The following is a 19,303-nucleotide window of genomic DNA, read 5'->3' as shown; positions in this document are numbered from 1 at the left end:
AAATAATTTCACACTCTACTTCCGGCTTCCGCTCACAGTTTGTGAGTCACAAATTGCATGTTTCTTCAGTATTATTTAATATTAAATTTATTTTAATGCATGTTTCCCATTTCCCATAAAATAAACATAAAATATTATGTGTTTTAACACGATATATTTTTATTCCTACTCATTAGTAAACAATCGTGTCGTCTATAGTAATTATATACCAGCTAAAAAATGCGCTAATATTGAGTTGAACCATCGAGTGCGTTGTACAAATATAGAATTATCAACAAACTGAATAAAAGAATTTACTTAGGTAGATACCTATAATTAATAAGTAAATAGTAAATACTATTGTCATTTTGCTAATTTACAGTAAAATAATACGACATTTTCAACCTTTCAGTGTTGTGTATTCGTTATTTACATTAAATATCGACGAAAAACATGAGTGGAGTTGAACTAATTGAACTATGAGTATGTAAATGATATATATTTTTTTAAAAAACTAAAAGAAAATACTTTCTGTATAAATGGCTATAATAAACCCACGCATAGCGCTTATTATTATAATAAAATATTAGTACCTATTGATTTAATGGAAATATTTACTCGTACATTAAATACAAATTGTATTTACACTTATACAGTTTACACGATTTTACAAAATGTATAACATTAGCCATAATAATAGGTATATACTATTTATAATATATACATACATATGTTACCGGGAAAGATGACACTTAGTCAATGTTGACAATGACTTATAAGTTTACAATGATAATGCCTGGTTTAGTAAGGAATTAACGTTATACTTAATCAATGTAAATAGTAGTTTACTCACGCTTAAATATTTCATCAACCGTCAACAATAATTATAATAATCATAATATTTTATCATTCAGAATTTAAATGTACTCGTACTACTCGCAGTGGCGTATATTGGGGTTCAACCCCCTCCCCCCCTGAAATGTATGGTTGGTATGGGCATTGATTTTAATTGTTATAGTATAATTGTTATTATATACCTATAATATATAATATTATCATACATTTTTTTAACCCCCTCCAAAATTAATTTCTATATACGCTACTATAGACTACTCGTACTCAGTGCCTACTGACTACTACCTACACAGCGTAGTTGGCGCGAAATGGTAGACAACGACTGTTCATATTGTTTAGGTACCTACCCAAAAATACCGAATACCTAATTAAAAATTTTAAACGAATTATCAATTAAATACTATTATTCTGTATTTTGAATATTTTTTGTGTACATATTTCTATCAACATAACATATTGTCTCGGATGATCCGGCAGTATATATACTACTAGTTGTATAGCCGTATAGGTGAATACGTGAATATGTCAAATATGTTTTATTTATATGTTATGATTTATAAAATTTATAACATAGTATAAATAATAGGCATTCGTTACACAAATAAAAGAGTTTTTTGTATAATTTACGTGCAAGGTAATTTACCAAGCATATGCAATATGCATCCCTATTTTTAATTTATTAAAATTCTGATTTTTAGAATTTTTATGTACCTATACTTAAATAATATATTTTCAAATTCTTGAGTTGCCATACTAAACACTATATACTATACTATTCATGGCCCCAATAACCTCCCTTTAGACTTTCGATATAGGTAATTTTAAAAATTTTTACTTTTATTATTAATTAAACAAACTACTTCATAAAAATTTCATTAATTTTTTGACTTTGGTATAGATTTTTTTTTTAGATTCTGAACGGAGTGATGAATGTATTGATTTTACAATGATGTATGTTTTTTTTTTTTGTGTCTGTGTACAGTATAACTAGTCGAAATAATCCTTCAATTTCAAACTTCGGGGAAGGTTTCCGATGGAAAAGTGAATATCCTTGGTGCATTTTAGAGGTAAAAAAGTAAACATTTTCCAACAGTTTTCAAAAAAATCGAGAAAAATAAAAAAAAATGACGGAAAAACGGGAATTTTTACGTAAAACCAGTTTTCGACCGAATCGATTTTTTTATATTGTTGTAATTCAAAAACTAATCACTGTAAATACTTGAAATTTTCACCAAATGTTTATGTCAGTGTTATCTATATACAGTTAAATGTTCAAAATATTTTGACTTTTTTTGAGTTATTTATATACCACTGAAATTTTCGATTTTTATGCGAATTTTTTTTTGAAGTGTCGGTAAAAAAATTTTGGATAACCAAAAAAACTTGAAAATTTAATACAAGGTTCCTTATGAGTTGTTCTTATTGAAGCTAAAAAAAATGAAAAATCGTTTGTCACAATTTTTTTTTTTATAAGCGTTTATAATTCAAATTTTTACGAAATCCGTCGAAAACGCGAAAATTTGCAAGTAATTTTGAAGTTGAAAAATCATTAAATGTTTTGTGTTTATAACTAAGGATTAAAAATACAACACTAAGTTTTCCATAGGTTTTTCTTCAAGTAGCTATAGAGAAAACTCGAAGCATCATTATAGGAAAAATTTTAAGTGCGTTTGAATTTTAAATTTTTACGAAATCGCGTAACGATAACGATTTATCCTCAAACGATTTTAAATATTTGTTATTATTCAAAAAGTATAAGTCGTAGATACTTGAAAATTTCACCAGTTATTTAGATTGGCATTTTCTTTACATGTTTTAATTTTCAAAATATTTAGAGTTTTTTTGAGCTATTTATAGACAACTGAAATTTTCAATTTTTCTGAAAATTTTTTTTTGAAGTGTCGATAAAATTTTTTTGGCCCAATCAAAATACTTGAAAATGTTATACAAAGTTCCTCATATGTTATTCTTATAGTGATTAAAAAATTATAAGAATACATAGGCACAATTTTTTTTTTATTAGCATTTGAATTTTAAATTTCAACTAAAATTCGTCAAAATCATGAATATTTGCAAATTATTTTGTAGTTCAAAATTCATAAAATTGTTTGTATTTATTTCTAACGCTAAATATTCTAGACTGACAAGTCATCTCCGTTCAGAATCGTTTTTCGTATACAATGATACTTATTATTGCATTCAAATTTAACCTACCCTAGCCCGAGGTCCACCCCACCCCCTAATGTACAGCAGAGCGGTACCCACTTGCCGACTTTTTTTCTAATGTGTTTTGCTTTTATTTTGTAGTTTGCCAAGAACTAATTTCAATAAATAACTAAACTAATTTTAATGCCCTTTTTAGTGTTTAATTTTATAATACTCGTTCGGAACAAATCTAGTTTAGCATCCCCTCGAAATTTTGGTTTTATTTTATGTATTTTAACGTTTTAAAAATTATGGTGCCATAAGTTTTTTTTCGGAAATCATTAGTTTTCGGGTAATCTAAAAAATATATATGTTTATTTTAGCATATAGTTTTCGATACTTGTGCGTTATCGCAACTACCACGGGCTACATGGCCAGGGGTTATAGAGACGCCGCACCGTGTTCCACTCTAATCTTGCATTTTACAAGTGAATTCTATTTTTAATTGTATAATGGATAATTAGGGGCCAGCGTTGCTACTCTTTCGCTGCGCTCGGTCGGACATTCAAAACGAAAATATCCCTAGATTTGCTATATGCAACATTACCTAAGGTAGGTCACAGGGCTATAAAACAATACATATTATAGGTTTCCAAAAAAAAAAAAAAAAATCGAAATTTCACGAGGATGCCAAACTATATTTATACCTACTTCTGTTTTTCAAATTAGAATACCTCGTAATGTTACTGTAAATTATTTATTAGATATTTATTGAACATTTTGATAAATCTAAATATTTAATTCAAAAATTTAACTAGTAGTTTATCAACTATCAAAGTGTTATTTATAGTAGGCATGGATGTTAAAGTCCTTAAAAATATAAAATTGATATAATATTGATCTAGTATTTTATACTTTACCTTGTTTGTTTTTGTACGATTTTTCTTTACATTGTTAAAACAAAAAAAGAACACATGAGATTTTTGAATGTCACCGCAAAACTTCTGAGTTTGGTTTTTGAACAAAAATGATAAATACAATTAGAGCGCCATAGAGGTGTTAAATTTCTTAATCTAGCGCTGAATTTGAGTCATTGAATTGTTAAAATTCCACAAAAAAATTCCTTGTTTTCTTTGTTTTCTCACCGTAGAGTATATTGTTATTATTAAATTTAATGATTCCCGCGTGAAAGCAGAATGTACGGGTACCAACGTCTGGTCACACTGTTCCAAGCCAGCTGTTTGGGTGGTGCTGATAAGTGATAAAAACTCGTGGAATAGTAATAATAATGTCTTGCAAATTGACTGTTTAACCTTCACCAGGTGGACTAGCGAACGATTTTTCTTTCGTGGGAACTGGATAATAATCCACTTCGCTGGTTTTCTGGTGCATCCAGTCCGTTTTACAGCACCGTTCAAGATGGCCATCGGTGACTACCCCGCGGAATACAATCCTAAAGTGCACGGACCGTACGATCCGGCTCGTTATTACGGCACACCCGACACTCCGTTTTCTCAATTGAAACTTGGAGAGGTAATTATTTTTTTCTCGATAGTTCAACCTTACTTAGTAACAAACGAACATGTTCTATGTTCGCATGTGACAGATTGATTCGTTTTGATTAATTCTATTTTAAATTCTTTGTACCTAAAAGTAGTAGTCAATGGTGATATCCTATATCTTATGATTTGAGTAGCTAACGACCAACAACTATTTGCCGATCATGTGATGTTCAACATTTGATAGTAATATTGTGTTCCCTGAGTAGCGTGTCTTATAAACACTAGCCCAGAATCGTTTGACCTCCGAGGACTTCTAAAAATGTTAAAGTTACTATAGGTTATCTTAATTACTATCCTGTATTCAATATCTGGTCTGTATCATTAATCCATACTTCTGAGTCTAAACCTTTGCCTTTAATGATCTATTTAAAAATCTAAAATTAATAAAACCAAAGAATGTTCCCTTTGTCCTTCGTTAAAATGTAAACTTATTTATAACTTTCATATTAGGACACTTGATACGTAGAAAATATTTATGTTTGTTGTTGATACATAAATTATTGTTCTTGACTTACAATTGTATGTATTGATTTAATTATTAGTTGCATGTAAAACTTAATTTTGATTTATTTAATAGGTAATTATTTTGACGCCATTGCTACCTAATAATTAAATATAGTATATTATCATTTTTATTCAATAATTCCAGGTCACTGAATGGGTGGGACGTCGTAACAAATCACCAAAAGCAATTGCTGGATTATTTTCTCGTGCTTATTGGAGATGGTCACACAAATATGTACAGCCAAAACGTGCAACAGTTGCTCCATTGATTCATATTCTTGCTGGTTCCATGATATTCTTCTATGCTATTAATTATGGCAAATTTGTTCATCATCGCAACTACAAATACCACTAATAGTTATATATTAAGCAGCAGAATTTATATAATTAGTTTCATAAACATGATGGTTTAAAACATTCATACAATAAAATAAAATACATGTATTTGAATTTCAAAACAACAAAATGTTTCTTTTTTAAAAAGTTAGTATCAATTTGTAATATTTATAGACATTAAAAAAAAATTATACTTCAAGAAAAGTTAATATTAATTATTATATGTGTTAAACACCTGATTATTAGAGTCATCATTTCACATTAAGCCTCTTAGTAGTGCTTCCAATAAGAATAACAAATTTTATTTTCAAGACATAAATTGTATGTTCTCTCACTGGACATTGTATATTTTTTGTTTCAGCACTGTATAGTTACGGTTAAAAAATTCTAGTTAAGAATAAAAATCAATCTTTTACTTAATAAATCACTAGAAAACCGTTTGTTGGATTAAAGACTGATCAATAAAATAAAAAAATTATACTGAAAAATGAAAATAATTTAACAAAATATTTTTCTATTTGTACAGAAATATGAAAGTAATCAAAAAATTCTTTCATTATATTACTAAAATAATAATTTTTGATAGGTAACAATTTTCAAGACATAATTTAGATTTTTTTAAAATATTTAATATTATTTTTAAACTATAAAAATAGATCAACAAGTGCAAAATTTAATGAATATATAACTGTATTTACTCTTAATGATTACTGATGTATTCTTACTGTATAGAATTATTTAACAATTATAATTAATAATCACAAATCCATAATTTTATAAAAAAGAACAAAAAAAAAAAAAACAACAACAAATATTAAATTTGCTCTTAGCAATTAAAGATAAGAAAATTGAATGTTATTTTATCATTAAGAAGTGTGAAATGTATGTTGAAGATCTTCAAAGTCCAGCATTCTTGTTTCTGTACTTAATGCATTATCACTGTCATTTAGAGGTTCAAACTGTTCTAAGCTTTTTATAAACTCTTCAGTAGATGTAGGAACTAGGTTTAAATCATTAGTAAAAACTTCATAAACCCCATGACCCATAAAGGAATCTGGTTGAGAGACGTTAGAAGCAGATGATGTGGATGCAATAGGATAATCTGAAATATAATAATCTTTTTTTATACAAGTTGTTTAAATATAAACATATATATGATAACAAGTCGTAACCTACCAATTATAGGTACATTAGAGTGCAAATGATCAGACATTGTACGTAACCTTTCAGATACAAGACCATCTACACTTTCCAGGACTGCTTGATTTTCATCACACAATATTGATTCTTCCATACTAGAGCTAAGTAAGAAATCAACCTTAGATGATTGACTATCAAAAAGATTTAAATGAATAGGACTAGAGTGGCGATTTAAATTTTGCGACACAGAAACTTCGGGTTCAATAGATTTTGTCGAGTCTATAGCCCAAACATTAGATTCTTGCTGCATTTCATAATTGTTTTGAATGTCTTTTAAACAATAAGAGCCTTTTGGTAAGCCAAACAACTGTCCTAATGAATCATCTATGAACTAAAAAAAAAATAATAAAATAAAATAAATGCATACCACAAGATATTTCATAAATTTCACCATTTGACTGTTATCAATAGAATTAGATTCACAATTTGATACAAATTTTAAAGATTTTGATAAATTTCTTAAATTTATGATAAGTGTATTTAGCTCTTTGGTAAATCCTTGTAGACCATCATTCTCAAGTATACTGGATAATAAATCCCAAACAGATATTGTTCCAGACAATGATTTTATAAGGTTTGTTTTTTTCAGATGTTTCATTATCTAATAACACACAAGTATTTAACTGAAATATAAAATTTAATTTCATAATATAGTTGTACTTGTTTCAAATGAAATTGTAAATTTTTTTTTGACTTGATATAAGCACAGTGTTGATTTTTTAAGACTTCTGTTTGAGTATGAGTTTCTTTTTTACTATAAATTACATCAACTGAAATATTAAATAATATTATTTGAGTTTTATATAAAATCATTATTACTGTCTACAAAACATCAAAGATAGATTACTATTTATTGGCGTTTCGTTGAGGTTTTGGAAAATATCTTGTAACTCAGAATCCACTTGTTTTTCGTCTGTGTTCATCTTATGAGTAGGAAACCTTTCAAAATGTTCTTGCATTCGTTTATGGCCTAAATAAGTTTTACCACATCCTCCACAAACAAAATCTGATTTAACACTGTATTTTACTTTTTTTCTACCAATAAAGTCTGGAAAAATAAATTATAGATCAAAGTTTATACTTAAATATTTTACACAGATACAAAGAACATATTATGACATATTGACATTGTATTTATTTTGTTTGGGTATGAGGTAGTAGGTAATTAGTTATTGTATACAATATGCTTCAGCGGAGTGCAATAGTATTGGAAGTTGGATAAGCGCCAAAAAAAAAAACCATTACTCATAAAGGTAAATCATTAATTATTTAGGTAAATAATAAAAAAGATTTTTTTTTAATGTACAGTATTTATTTACTTATTATTAAAATATAAACTCCATTCGTCTATCTTTTTTTTATAAATTCATTGGTAACTGTATCATAAAACTCTAATTACTTTTTTGTTTTATTAATAAAATATTAGAAAACAATATTAGAATTATTATATTGTGAGCAACAAAAAAAAAAAAAAATAATAACCCAATTATTAAAAGTTTAGTATCAGAAAAGTATTTAAAAGCGCTTCCAAGTGATGCATAAAATCGTGGTCATTCCACCTGGCCATATCTACTATACTAAATAGATACTAGCCATGTAAACAAAATCCGAAGTGCTTCAGACAATATAATGCATATCTATATGACCTTAAATTATTAATTTTCTTACCAATTACTATAGAATTATAATATAGTTAATGAAGTTACCCACTTATTTTTCAGTAATCATGCGGAGCTTACCTCGCTTGCCCTGATCAAAAGCCACTGATATGCTTACCAAAATGTAATAAGTAATAGGTAATTATGGTAATTATGAAACTTGTCATCAACTAACCAACCATGGCTGTATTTACACTTTTTACGCCTCACACACACAAAACAAAAAATGTTATTTATATAATATATGGTGCCTGGCCATCTTACTAAATATGATAAAAATTATCCGCCCAGGGCAAATTTCCCTGTTGCCCTCACTTAAATACGGTTCCACAACCAATAAATAAATTTTAAATCAATTGTACAAAATGGATTGGAAAATATGATTACAGGGATTTGATTCACATAAAAATATTTTTATTTCATTGTTAATAGTTATTTAAAAAATTTAATTGTAATAATTTCTTTTTTATACTCTGGCCAACAAGAGAACGTATTGGGAGGCAACTACATCTCGTCTGTTCTCAGCATATTTTCTACCACTAAACCCTGCCTAAACACTAGCCGTAATCAACACAAGATACCACAACCAATCACTGCATAGTGAGAGGTAGAATTATTTTGACGATGAGTAGGTAGTAGAATGGGAGAAATTTGGGCATGAAACTACAGAGCTCGTTTAATTAGATACACTAAAGAGTAGCATTCTCTTGCTGACTGGATTATAGTTAAAACATTGAACATATTATTACACTTAAAATTTTTTAAAAACTGATTACTAAATTTTAAAACATGAACGGAAACATTTTTCCCCCTTCCATGCAATATAGTTTGAGACCTTTTATTGGACTATTAATTTTAAACAATGACTAATTCTTTTAAATTTTAATTGCAATTTATAAATAAAAAACATACATTACCATTATTGCCGACCTCTAAAAACTGGTTCTTTTTAGTTTCCATTGCGTTTTCACCATTTAAAAAGTGTTTTGGAGGTTTACACAAGCGACCAGACTTAGTAGATATTAATGGGTACTCTATAATCTATAAAAATATAAAAGTTGTTAAAAAATAAGAAAATATTTAAGTTTATTAAATTACATCTTCTGCTTTGTTTTGTATTGAAGATTCATCACGTTTTGTTTCACTCTCACTTAATTCGCCGATAACTTTTCTCGGTCGTCCTCGTTTTGGCACCTTTATTTCATTACAATTTGGTTCTAAATCAGTTGGCCTTACCAAACTAAATAAAAATTAATTAATTATTATAATATGCTTATTTTTGTACAATATTAGTTATTCAGAAAGTTTAAAACATTTTTATTTATTTATATTTATTTGTATCACCTTAAGCATTGCTTGTGGTGGTGGTAGAAAATTACATTAATACATATTAAATATTAAAAATAAATGATACAAACCATTAATACATTACACATATTATATATTAGTACTTAAAGTAATTCTAACAATTATATAAAAAGTGAATAAATTATTCTTAGGACATAAATAACCTTTCATTAATAGTATCTTAAAGATTTTTGGTTACATACATTATGGTATTATATATTTTTTTTTTTTAGATCAAAAGGCATTGAATTAAAGTATGCACTTTAATCAGTATTCAATAGTTTCTTTCATAATCATAATTCATAAATATAAAAAATGTATTATATTATAAAATAAAATAAGAATAAAATTATTAAAAAAAATAGTAATTTACCATTATATTAATAATACACCATGTCATTAATAAAAATATTGATTAAAAATTGAAAAATTATAAATTTATTTAGCTATTTTTACTAAAACATTACTAGGAGGCCATGCAAACATCACACATAGGAAAATCACATTTATGTGTACCCATTTTGGCACACAGTGTTATTAAAGTCAATGAGTCTAATGTACCTTAAATAGATATATAAATAATTAAATAAATATATAAATAGTTAATGGTACATGTGACTCGATAATAATGTTTAGCCGTGTACCAGAAATGGTATACTTAGCAAGATGGTATAAGCATTGAAAAAAGCTGTGGCAGTTAATTTATTTAATTTAACCTGTTAATTTATGAATTTGGTATATTTTACTGAAACTTAAATCAGAAGATAAATGCCAAACGAAATATATTTACCATGTGAAGAAATATCTAAATAAATAGAATAAAAAGAAAAACCATAAAATATTAAATATTTTATGACATTTATTTTTATTAATACGTAACAATTATAGGAAAAAAGCTTAAAAATTAATAATAGTATTTAAGTACCTAAAAAATTTAAATTTAATCTACTTACTGAATAATTACATTAGTATCAGTTGCTGGGTCATATTTCATTATTTTATTATTACCATTATGTATATCTTCATCTTTTATTAACCGTGATAAATCAGATTTTTCAGAATTTGTGTTAATGTGTGACCTAAGACAATTCAATAAAAATCAATACCTAATTAAAATAAATATTTTGTCATTGATATAATTTGAATTCTAAAAACAATATGCTACAAAGTTAACATTTATTACTAACTCAATAGATTGATTATTTTTTACTGCCGAATGGTGTATAGTTTTGTCAAAAGTTAATTTTTTGATTGACTTTGTAGTATTAGTATGAGAAACTATCGGCGGCACACTTTCTGCATTCAGTATTGGAACTTGGTGGTCTACGTTTGGAACATAGAAGTTGTAGGATAACAGTTCTCCAGAAGTCATTTGCTGTGGTTGTTGTACATTGCTTTCTTCAGTGACCTCCGGAATCACATTTAATATGTATACTGGATAATTCTCCAAATTTTGTAAATCCATTTCTAGAACATAATACTTGTATATTATTAATATAAGATTAATTCTACGTATGTACTTACTATGATATAATGGCAAATTAATCACAGTGGTAGTAAAAAAATAAAAATGTATACAAATTTAATCTTGGGAGTTGAAAATTTATAATCGTAAATTCGTGAATTCGTAAGATTTGATTATAATGTAAATAATAAATAAATAATATATAAATATTTCTAATAATATTATCATTTATCGCAAAATAACCGTAGAATCACAGAATAACATCCATGTGTGATAACTTTACTGATAAGTCCTTCCTTATTGTTGACTGTTGTTCTGTAGTATTATTATCTTAAATATCTTCTATATTTTAATTTTTTTCCATACTATTTAATAATGGCTATCATTATTTGATACTTAATGCCTAATGGTTTTTATTTTTTCATTGCGAATTATTGAAAGTTAAGACTAGAGAATGAAGTTTTGAACATCGATCGTCGGAAATTTATTTAAAGTTATTAACCGTATCATCTTTGCTAATAACCAACAGGCAGTAACAGCAGTAGTGTGAATGAGTGATACCTGTTTTTATTTTTTTGTCAATCAATTGTTGTTGGATATAATTTAAGTACTTATTTACTTTTAATTACACTTTCCATCAAATTTCATCATCATGGATTTACTTGGGTCGATTATGAAATCAATGGAAAAACCACCAACTGTGGATACTAAAGAAAAACTAAGGCAAAAAAGTAAGCCTTAATTGGATGTTTATTATATTTATTCGTATTGTTTGGCAAAGTGAATACTCCCGCAATTTGCGTTTAGCACCTAGTCCTAGTCGTTACGTAAAATGTCTACAAATATCTAGGAATGTACATATTATGAGTGTTATCTAGTCAATGATTTTTTAACAAATAGCAGTTAATAAAACTGTATAAAATGCTGCTACTTAAAAATATTTTAATATCTGAATTACTATGACTAGCCATTAAAACTGAATGATACCATTGTTGACATATTAATATTACTATTCTGTACTCAGTGCACATATGTTATTTATACATTAATATAGTACACAATGAATGCAAAATCAAAGTTTAATAGTGAGTTAAAAAAAAACCGAGAAAAATTAGCTAAAAATGCTTCATGTTTAACTGATGAACAGTATAACAATATTACCAAACGAATAATAGAATTAAAACGCGGAGTTAAGAAAAAAGAGCCAAGAGACTTTCAGCTATTAAAAAGGTAAATATTTATTTATTTATTTTTATCTAATTATACATTTTGTGATAAGTACTTAAAAAAAAAAAATACAATTGGATCTTGATGTCTATTATAATAATTAAATTTGATTTTAGGTTTGATGTAATATTAGTTCAAGACAAACATAAATTAATAGTTCCTATGAAAGACAAAAATGTTGTGCTGTATTATGTGTCTGATGGAAAACTGTACAATTTATTAAAATCAACTCATATTTCAATTGGGCACGGTGGACGTGACCGAATGATAAAGGAATTAAATAAAAAATACAAAAATATAAGTCGTAGTGATATTTGCACATTTTTACAAATGTGTGAAACATGCCAGGAAAAACAAAAAAGTATTAAAAAAGCCACAGTTATAAAACCAATTATTTGTTCTGAATTCAATTCCAGATGCCAAGTCGATTTAATTGAATTTCAATTGTTTTCTAATGAAAAATTTAAGTACATAATGATTTATCAAGATTACCTTACAAAATTTATAGTGCTAAGGCCCTTAAAACATAAACTAGTTGAAGAAGTGGCTTACAACCTTATTGATATTTTTACTTTGTTAGGAGCCCCTTGTATTATTCAGTCTTTTCATAGTCGAGATTTTTCTAATGATGTAGTTAATTGTCTTCGAGGCCTCTGGCCAGAATTAAAAATTGTTCATGGCAAACCTTATCATTCCCAAGAAAATGAAGAGCAAGTTAAACAAGATGTTACAAATATGTTAATTACTTGGATGCAGGATCAAAAAAGCTCTCATTGGAGTGAAGGTCTTCGTTTTATACAGATAATGAAAAACCAAACTTATCATTCGGGTATAAAAATGACACCTTATGAAGCATTATTTGGTACCAAAATTAAAGTAGGATTAAGTGAAAATATGGCTGATAACGCTGCACTAAATATAGATAGCGAAGAAGACTTAAGAGAATTTATGGAAAAAAATGAAGATATAAATACAAAACAAAACTTATCAAATTCTAACTCTGGAAATGAAAAAATGATTTCTGTTATTCAGTTAAACAATGAAAATTTAAATAATTTAGGTGAAATAGCAATAAAAAAAAATTTAGATAAAAAATGTTTACCAGTAGAAACTGGATCAGTTCAACTTCCAGATTTTAAAGATATTAGAGACGGGGATTCCAGAAATATATTGCCAGTTATAGAGGTAGTATTTCAAAAATGACTTACAACATACCTTAGAAAAATTGAATTATTAAAACAACTATAGTTTTATAATTTTTTTTTTTCAGTTAACTGATAGCTGTAATAAATCTGGAACACAAGATGGCATTTTAAAGCAATCTTATACCAAAAGTGTAGTTAGTGTATGTCAAAAAATGCTTATAAACTTTAATGAAAAGCTGGAAGAGGAATTGGTATTAGAAACTTTGTTAAATGAACAATCAATTAGCTCAGTACAAACACATACAAATGGAAATAACAAAGTAAAAAGTGTGTTTTAATAAAAACAAGTTTATTGTGTAATTTATAAATTTTTATAAATATACCTATTGTACCTACATTTCATTGATTATTTGTATTATAAATTATTGTACAAACATTAATAATTGTTATCATTTATTGGTTCTTTTTTTAGGGTAAAATTAAATAAATTTAGTCATAAATAAATAATTAGCTTAAAATATTAAATTTAAAATTATGTTTTAATTTCCCTGAAAGTATTTGGTTTTAATTATTATGTGTAATAATATGTAACTTATTCACTTTGCCAGTAACATAACATAGATTTTATCACTGATTTATTTTTTTTTTCAGAAGCCCAAGAAATGTTAATCAAACAACAAAATAAAGAAAAAGCAAGAATGATACAGTTCCGTAACGAAGTAAAATTAACTATATATTTTTATAATAAGAAATCATATGCTTTTTAAGTTGCTTAATGTTAATGTAATTTAGAAATTTAGTTATTTATCTCAAGAATGTTTCCTTCTTGATTAATTTTCATTGTTTAGGTATTTAAATATGTCTTTTTCTTATCCAATATTTTGTGTAAATTATAAAAACAGAAATTGAATTTTTTCTTTAATTTCTTTGAATTAAATGGTGTTTTATTTTAGACAGAGAAAAAAGTGACATCATTTGTTCAAGATGATCACCAAACTCGTTTGAAATTCCCTACTTTGAATAAAGTGCTTCGTAATATTGTGTAAGTATATAAATTATTTTAAATCATAATTATTATTATAATAATTTATATTAAATAAAACAATAAGTAAATTTGATCAAAAAGAAAAAATGATATGTGGAAGACTTGAGTAGAAAAAATATTCATTGACATCACTCTTTAATTGATTTTTTTTTATATACATAATAATGAAGTTAAAAAATCTCTAAACCATTTTATTTTCAGTGAAAAGATTGTATCAGGTCTAAAAAGAATACATTTTGATATAAGAGGATTTAAATGATTATGTAGTGTGTTATGGAATCATTTGTAAAATTTAAATGTTAGAATGAGAGTGGTCATTATGTTGAAGTCATTTCAAATTTATTGATGGTTCGATTATTAACATACCACAGATTATTTGTAATTGTTCTGAAAGATATCGATTAGAAAGATTGTATAGTTTTTTATATTTGAGTTTTCTGATACTCCCTAAAAGCAAATTTATTCATATCTATTACCAATTTAGAACTATATGAATATATATTTTTGATATAGACATGAAATTGCTGAGGATGCTGGAATGTTAGCTTATTCTTTTGGAGAAGAAGAGGTTGATCGATATATTATGATATTCAAGAAAGACTTTCCACCTTCTGAAGATGAATTAAATGCACTCCGAAATGGTCAAGAATGGAATGATGATATTGCTAAAAGATTATCTGAACAAGTTTGTATTATATTTATATAGTTAAAAATATTCAATAACTATGTTTATTTTTATTAATAATATTAAGCTACCATTTACCAATGTACCATAAACATTTTACCTCCAATAATAACCATCAATAAAAAAAAACACTGTCCCTTATATTCTTGAAAACTGGCCTAGTCATCTCAAACGAAAATTATGTTTTGACTTGTAATATTCTTGACCAGTCTCTTTTCCAAATTTAAACTTAACTTGGTTTTCTATTGTTAAAAAATAAAATAAGACAATTTTGACTGTCATTAATGAATATTTAAACTTATCACAAAAATGCTATATATTTCTTATTATTTTAGTTCATTAATATATTAATATGTATATAATTATACTCCTTAAGTATAAATTAGATTTTTTAGAACTTTCATATAATAATGATATAATTAAACTTGATATTTATTTTTTAAAAGTGTGTGTAGACTAATATTATTGATAAATAAGTAATTTTAATCAATAAAATACAAAAAAAAAAAAATTGTATACATTTAAAATGTATAAAGTTTAATAATATTGGGTACATTAAAATTGAATAAGTAATGACTTAATTTTATTTTTAAATCTTTGTATGTTTGTTTATTTTATAATAAATAATAAATATTAAATACAAATGTGAAATTAACACAAACTAGATAAGAAGTTGTATAGTGATATTATAGTAAAATATAAACTATCACTATGCATACACTTATTAAAAATTACTATAAATTTGATTTATTTACAACTGAATTAATTGTTTTATATAAATGTCGTACAACACTTCAAATTTTTAAATAATATATACATTTTCTAAAAGTTTATAACATTTTCATTATTTCCATACTCTTTGGCATTTGTTTTATATTGTAGTATTATGTACTTATATTATAAAATCATAGTTTAAATATCAATAATATGAATATAATATAGTTTAATATACTAATTTTTATAAATGTTTAGAGAGAACAAGTTAAAATTGAAGAAATGTTAGATGAAAAAAAACGAATGATGCTAAAGCGAACTAACCAAGATAAGCCTAAATATAATTACAAAGAAAAATTCCAACACCTTGTTGGTTTGGAAGCAGCTGAACAAGCAGCACGTAAAACAGAAACTAATAAATCTTATGGATTTGGTAAGTTTAATACATTTTATTATTATATTTTTAGATTCTGTATTCAACTAGAATTTTATTTATAAAATTTAACAACCATGAAAAAAATTATAATTCAAATATGTTTTTAGTTCCAAGTGAAAATAAAAAGGATTTAAGATCAATTGAGCAAACCTTAGCAGACATACGCGAAAAAAAGCGATTGAAAATAGAAAATGACAACTCTCAAAGCCAATCTTCAAAAACCAACTAATGTTTTTTTAGTTATAGCAGTCTACATTATTATGAAATATAGATTTATTAAATCAAACAAACTAGGAATACAGCTCATATTAAAATTACTTAAAACATATATAGAACAGTGAAATTTAAAAATAAAGTTCTCACATTTAAATGTATTATTCTAACAAATATTTCAAAAATATATACTTATTTTATTTTACATTCTTCGTGTAAGGAAATATATCATATTTTTGACATTAATTTGACTAAACCAGCTGTAACATAAAAACCATATAATAAATGTAGTTATCTAAAATAGGTTATATATTACGTGTAATTTGTATAATTCAAGTATTTGACATTATTTTGATTTAAGTTTAAAATAAATAATGTTATTAGTAAATATAAATGAGTAAAATATCAAGTTATTTCTATTATAACAGTCTTCAACCCTGTCTACTCTCAGAAATGTATACCTATGTACTGAAATTTATATTAAGAGGATACCACATACTGCATAATATGTTGTCTCTGTTTTAAAAACACATAACAATTGTACTGTTAATCTATTTCATTTTATTATTTTTTTAAATTAGAATAAATTGACTTAAAGAAAAAATTATCTATAGAATTATCTAGGACTCAGAGATGTTTTATTTTTAAATCAAACTATAATCATTATAAAATGTACAAAACATGCATGATCTTAAAATTATCTTTACTTGCTTTGTTATTAAAATATCAATAAATTAAAGCTTTTAAGATACTCTACATAACAATCTTACCTTTAAACTGTATAGTAGGTAAATTCACTCTATTTTTAAAAAATATTACAGCAAAGGATTTTTGTGATGGTAAAATTGTCCATGTATATTTCTCAGATTGAGACATGCAGGTGTGATATCTTTTTAATAATCAGTCAAATGATACAGTTTTGGTTGTCTGTGATTTTGATGCTAATTTGTAGTAAAACTTGAATTAAATTTTTTAATTTACATTAGTAAGAATATTGTTTAATTAAATTCAGGCATTATTTGTAGTATATTTCAATATGTAAAGTAAATAATTTGGACTGATTCTTAGGTTCTAAGAGCAGTACACATAAATACTGAAAAATAGAAAAACACAATTTTTTAAAGACGTTTAAAATATATTTAAAGATGTTATTTTGACATATGTTCATACTTAACAAAAATGTCTCTTTTAACAATATCAATTATTTACTTGACTTAAAAAATTTTCTGTCATGTATTATGGAATTCAAACCATTTTACCTTTAAACGGTATGCAGTATTGACATATCAATAATAGGTGCCTATATATTATAAAAATTAATATATTATAATATGATACACTGATCAGTATTTAGGAAGAGGCTAAAGTGGACAATTCCCCTCTTTTTGGATTGTTGGGGGGAGAGAGACTGAGTTTTTACAACACTCAATTTTTGAAATTTTATACTTAAATATCATATAATGTGTAATGTATTTATGTGTCGATATTTAGATGTATCCCTAAGTATTAACTAATAACTATAATAAGCACTTATATCTTATTAACTGTGCTATATAATTAGTATATTCTATGATATTATGTTTTTTTTAATTAAAGTGATTTACTTTACTCTAGGTATTAGTTTGACTAGTATTATGGTTCTCTTATTTATCAAATATCTTTTAGAGTTATGATTGATGGATAAATGTCCAGTAGTAAGGTGTGGCAATTTCTGGTAAATCTTATGGTGTTCCATTTATCTACGCTTTTTATTTCTACTATTTATTAAATATCTTGCGTCTTAAATTTATTTCATGTAAGTACCTATGGTTCACTGATAATTTAAAAATAGATTTACCAAATCAATTCTATGGATGACTATTCTACTTCAACACGATCTCGACATATTTTCAGAACGGTGTTTCATTAAATATTTAAAAGCCAAAAAATATAGAAAATGTAGATGTATTTCTTTTTCTCATCAAAAGAATAAATTTATCTTTCCTTATATGATTGATGGTTTTTCCTTGTAATTATTGTAGGTGATTTTAGTGTGTTACTATCTTCTGCTTGATATAGGTTGACATAACATTTAATGCCCATAATGATACAATATATATGTTACGCTTTATGAAATTGTGTTTCGAATCATATGACAATATTTTTACGATCCATTGTAGATTTATAATAAGATATGTTATCTTAATATATTTAAATTTATAAAGGACGGCCGAATACATCCTTTACGCTGGTTACATATTAATTGACGACTTATCAAACTACAGAACTACACTAGATATAATCGCTGAGTTAAACCTACATATTATAATATTTAATCATCGATCTTATTCATTTCGGTTTATATCGAACAAGCATTATGTGTTATGGGGTTTATTAAACGTAATTGTTCTGATTAAAAAAATATTATTTGTTTTAAGGTTTTATATCCCTTGTTGGATCGATTTTAGAAGTCTTTGTCAGTTGTCTAGAATCCTAAACAAAATTTAGTTATAAACTTAATATTATAGTGATTTTTGAGAATAATGGCTTTTAGATTAGGAAATACTGTGATATGGGTTCGAGTTGTTATTGCTACAAAACTTGATCCAGAACCACCAATTTCAAGACGTTTATGTAAAAATGTAGCTTTTATTTACAAGTACTTTGGTTGACTCTCTAGCTAAATTAAAAAACATTACTATGAATATTTCTTAAACTACTTATTGTATTCCTTGCTATGAATTTTCTATTTTGTGTATTATTAGATTTAAATTTGCATTGATATTTCCTGTACTCATTACCTCTTTT

The 19,303-nt window shown here is 25.9% G+C and overlaps 3 protein-coding genes across 5 annotated transcripts; 2 read left to right on the top strand and 1 right to left on the bottom strand.

Moving 5' to 3' along the window:
* Positions 1–4,270: 4,270 nt before the first annotated feature.
* On the top strand, positions 4,271–5,585 carry LOC114124656 (putative ATP synthase subunit f, mitochondrial). The gene is made up of 2 exons (XM_027987971.2): positions 4,271–4,512; positions 5,191–5,585. Exons 1-2 carry the CDS (start codon positions 4,399–4,401, stop codon positions 5,398–5,400), a joined length of 324 nt encoding a protein of 107 aa, XP_027843772.2. The 5' UTR covers positions 4,271–4,398; the 3' UTR covers positions 5,401–5,585.
* Positions 5,586–6,052: 467 nt separating this feature from the next.
* Positions 6,053–11,278, bottom strand: LOC114124648 (uncharacterized). 2 transcript variants are annotated; one of them, XM_027987963.2, is made up of 10 exons: positions 11,111–11,278; positions 10,774–11,053; positions 10,540–10,665; positions 9,338–9,479; positions 9,157–9,280; positions 7,429–7,629; positions 7,242–7,351; positions 6,973–7,182; positions 6,558–6,912; positions 6,053–6,483 (listed from the first exon to the last, which is right to left on the bottom strand). In XM_027987963.2, the coding sequence occupies exons 2-10, from the start codon at positions 11,049–11,051 to the stop codon at positions 6,248–6,250; spliced, it is 1,782 nt and encodes a 593-aa protein (XP_027843764.2). In that variant the 5' UTR covers positions 11,052–11,053; positions 11,111–11,278; the 3' UTR covers positions 6,053–6,247. The 2 variants fall into 2 exon arrangements, with proteins under 2 accessions (XP_027843764.2, XP_050054540.1); XM_050198583.1 differs by having other exon boundaries at positions 10,774–11,066; positions 11,111–11,276.
* A 95-nt stretch (positions 11,279–11,373) lies between these two features.
* Positions 11,374–17,263, top strand: LOC114124654 (sperm-associated antigen 7). Of its 2 annotated transcripts, XM_050198581.1 has the most exons (8): positions 11,793–12,281; positions 12,395–13,463; positions 13,549–13,750; positions 14,075–14,142; positions 14,377–14,465; positions 14,982–15,153; positions 16,126–16,300; positions 16,411–17,263. In XM_050198581.1, exons 1-8 carry the CDS (start codon positions 12,112–12,114, stop codon positions 16,530–16,532), a joined length of 2,067 nt encoding a protein of 688 aa, XP_050054538.1. In that variant the 5' UTR covers positions 11,793–12,111; the 3' UTR covers positions 16,533–17,263. The 2 variants fall into 2 exon arrangements, with proteins under 2 accessions (XP_027843770.2, XP_050054538.1); XM_027987969.2 differs by lacking the exons at positions 11,793–12,281; positions 12,395–13,463; positions 13,549–13,750 and adding an exon at positions 11,374–11,782.
* Positions 17,264–19,303: the final 2,040 nt, after the last annotated feature.

Source organism: Aphis gossypii, chromosome 1 (assembly GCF_020184175.1).
Source record: "Aphis gossypii isolate Hap1 chromosome 1, ASM2018417v2, whole genome shotgun sequence".
In the NCBI taxonomy this organism is placed as follows: domain Eukaryota; kingdom Metazoa; phylum Arthropoda; class Insecta; order Hemiptera; family Aphididae; genus Aphis; species Aphis gossypii.
The sequence above is the reverse complement of the archived record's forward strand: the minus strand, read 5'-3'. Positions and strand labels throughout refer to the sequence as shown.

What these genes read in the sequence shown, in the direction of transcription:
- LOC114124648 (XM_027987963.2), bottom strand. Translation starts at nt 11,051, where the DNA reads ATGGATTTACAAAATTTGGAGAATTATCCAGTATACATATTAAATGTG. An exon ending in TTTAGAGGTCGGCAATAATG is followed by an intron (nt 7,630 to 9,156) that starts GTAATGTATGTT and finishes TTATTTTTCCAG; the next exon opens with ACTTTATTGGTAGAAAAAAA. An exon ending in TACAATTTCATTTGAAACAA is followed by an intron (nt 7,183 to 7,241) that starts GTACAACTATAT and finishes GTGTGTTATTAG; the next exon opens with ATAATGAAACATCTGAAAAA.
- LOC114124656 (XM_027987971.2), top strand. Translation starts at nt 4,399, where the DNA reads ATGGCCATCGGTGACTACCCCGCGGAATACAATCCTAAAGTGCACGGA. An exon ending in CTCAATTGAAACTTGGAGAG is followed by an intron (nt 4,513 to 5,190) that starts GTAATTATTTTT and finishes CAATAATTCCAG; the next exon opens with GTCACTGAATGGGTGGGACG.
- LOC114124654 (XM_050198581.1), top strand. Translation starts at nt 12,112, where the DNA reads ATGAATGCAAAATCAAAGTTTAATAGTGAGTTAAAAAAAAACCGAGAA. An exon ending in GACTTTCAGCTATTAAAAAG is followed by an intron (nt 12,282 to 12,394) that starts GTAAATATTTAT and finishes ATTTGATTTTAG; the next exon opens with GTTTGATGTAATATTAGTTC. An exon ending in TGATACAGTTCCGTAACGAA is followed by an intron (nt 14,143 to 14,376) that starts GTAAAATTAACT and finishes GTTTTATTTTAG; the next exon opens with ACAGAGAAAAAAGTGACATC.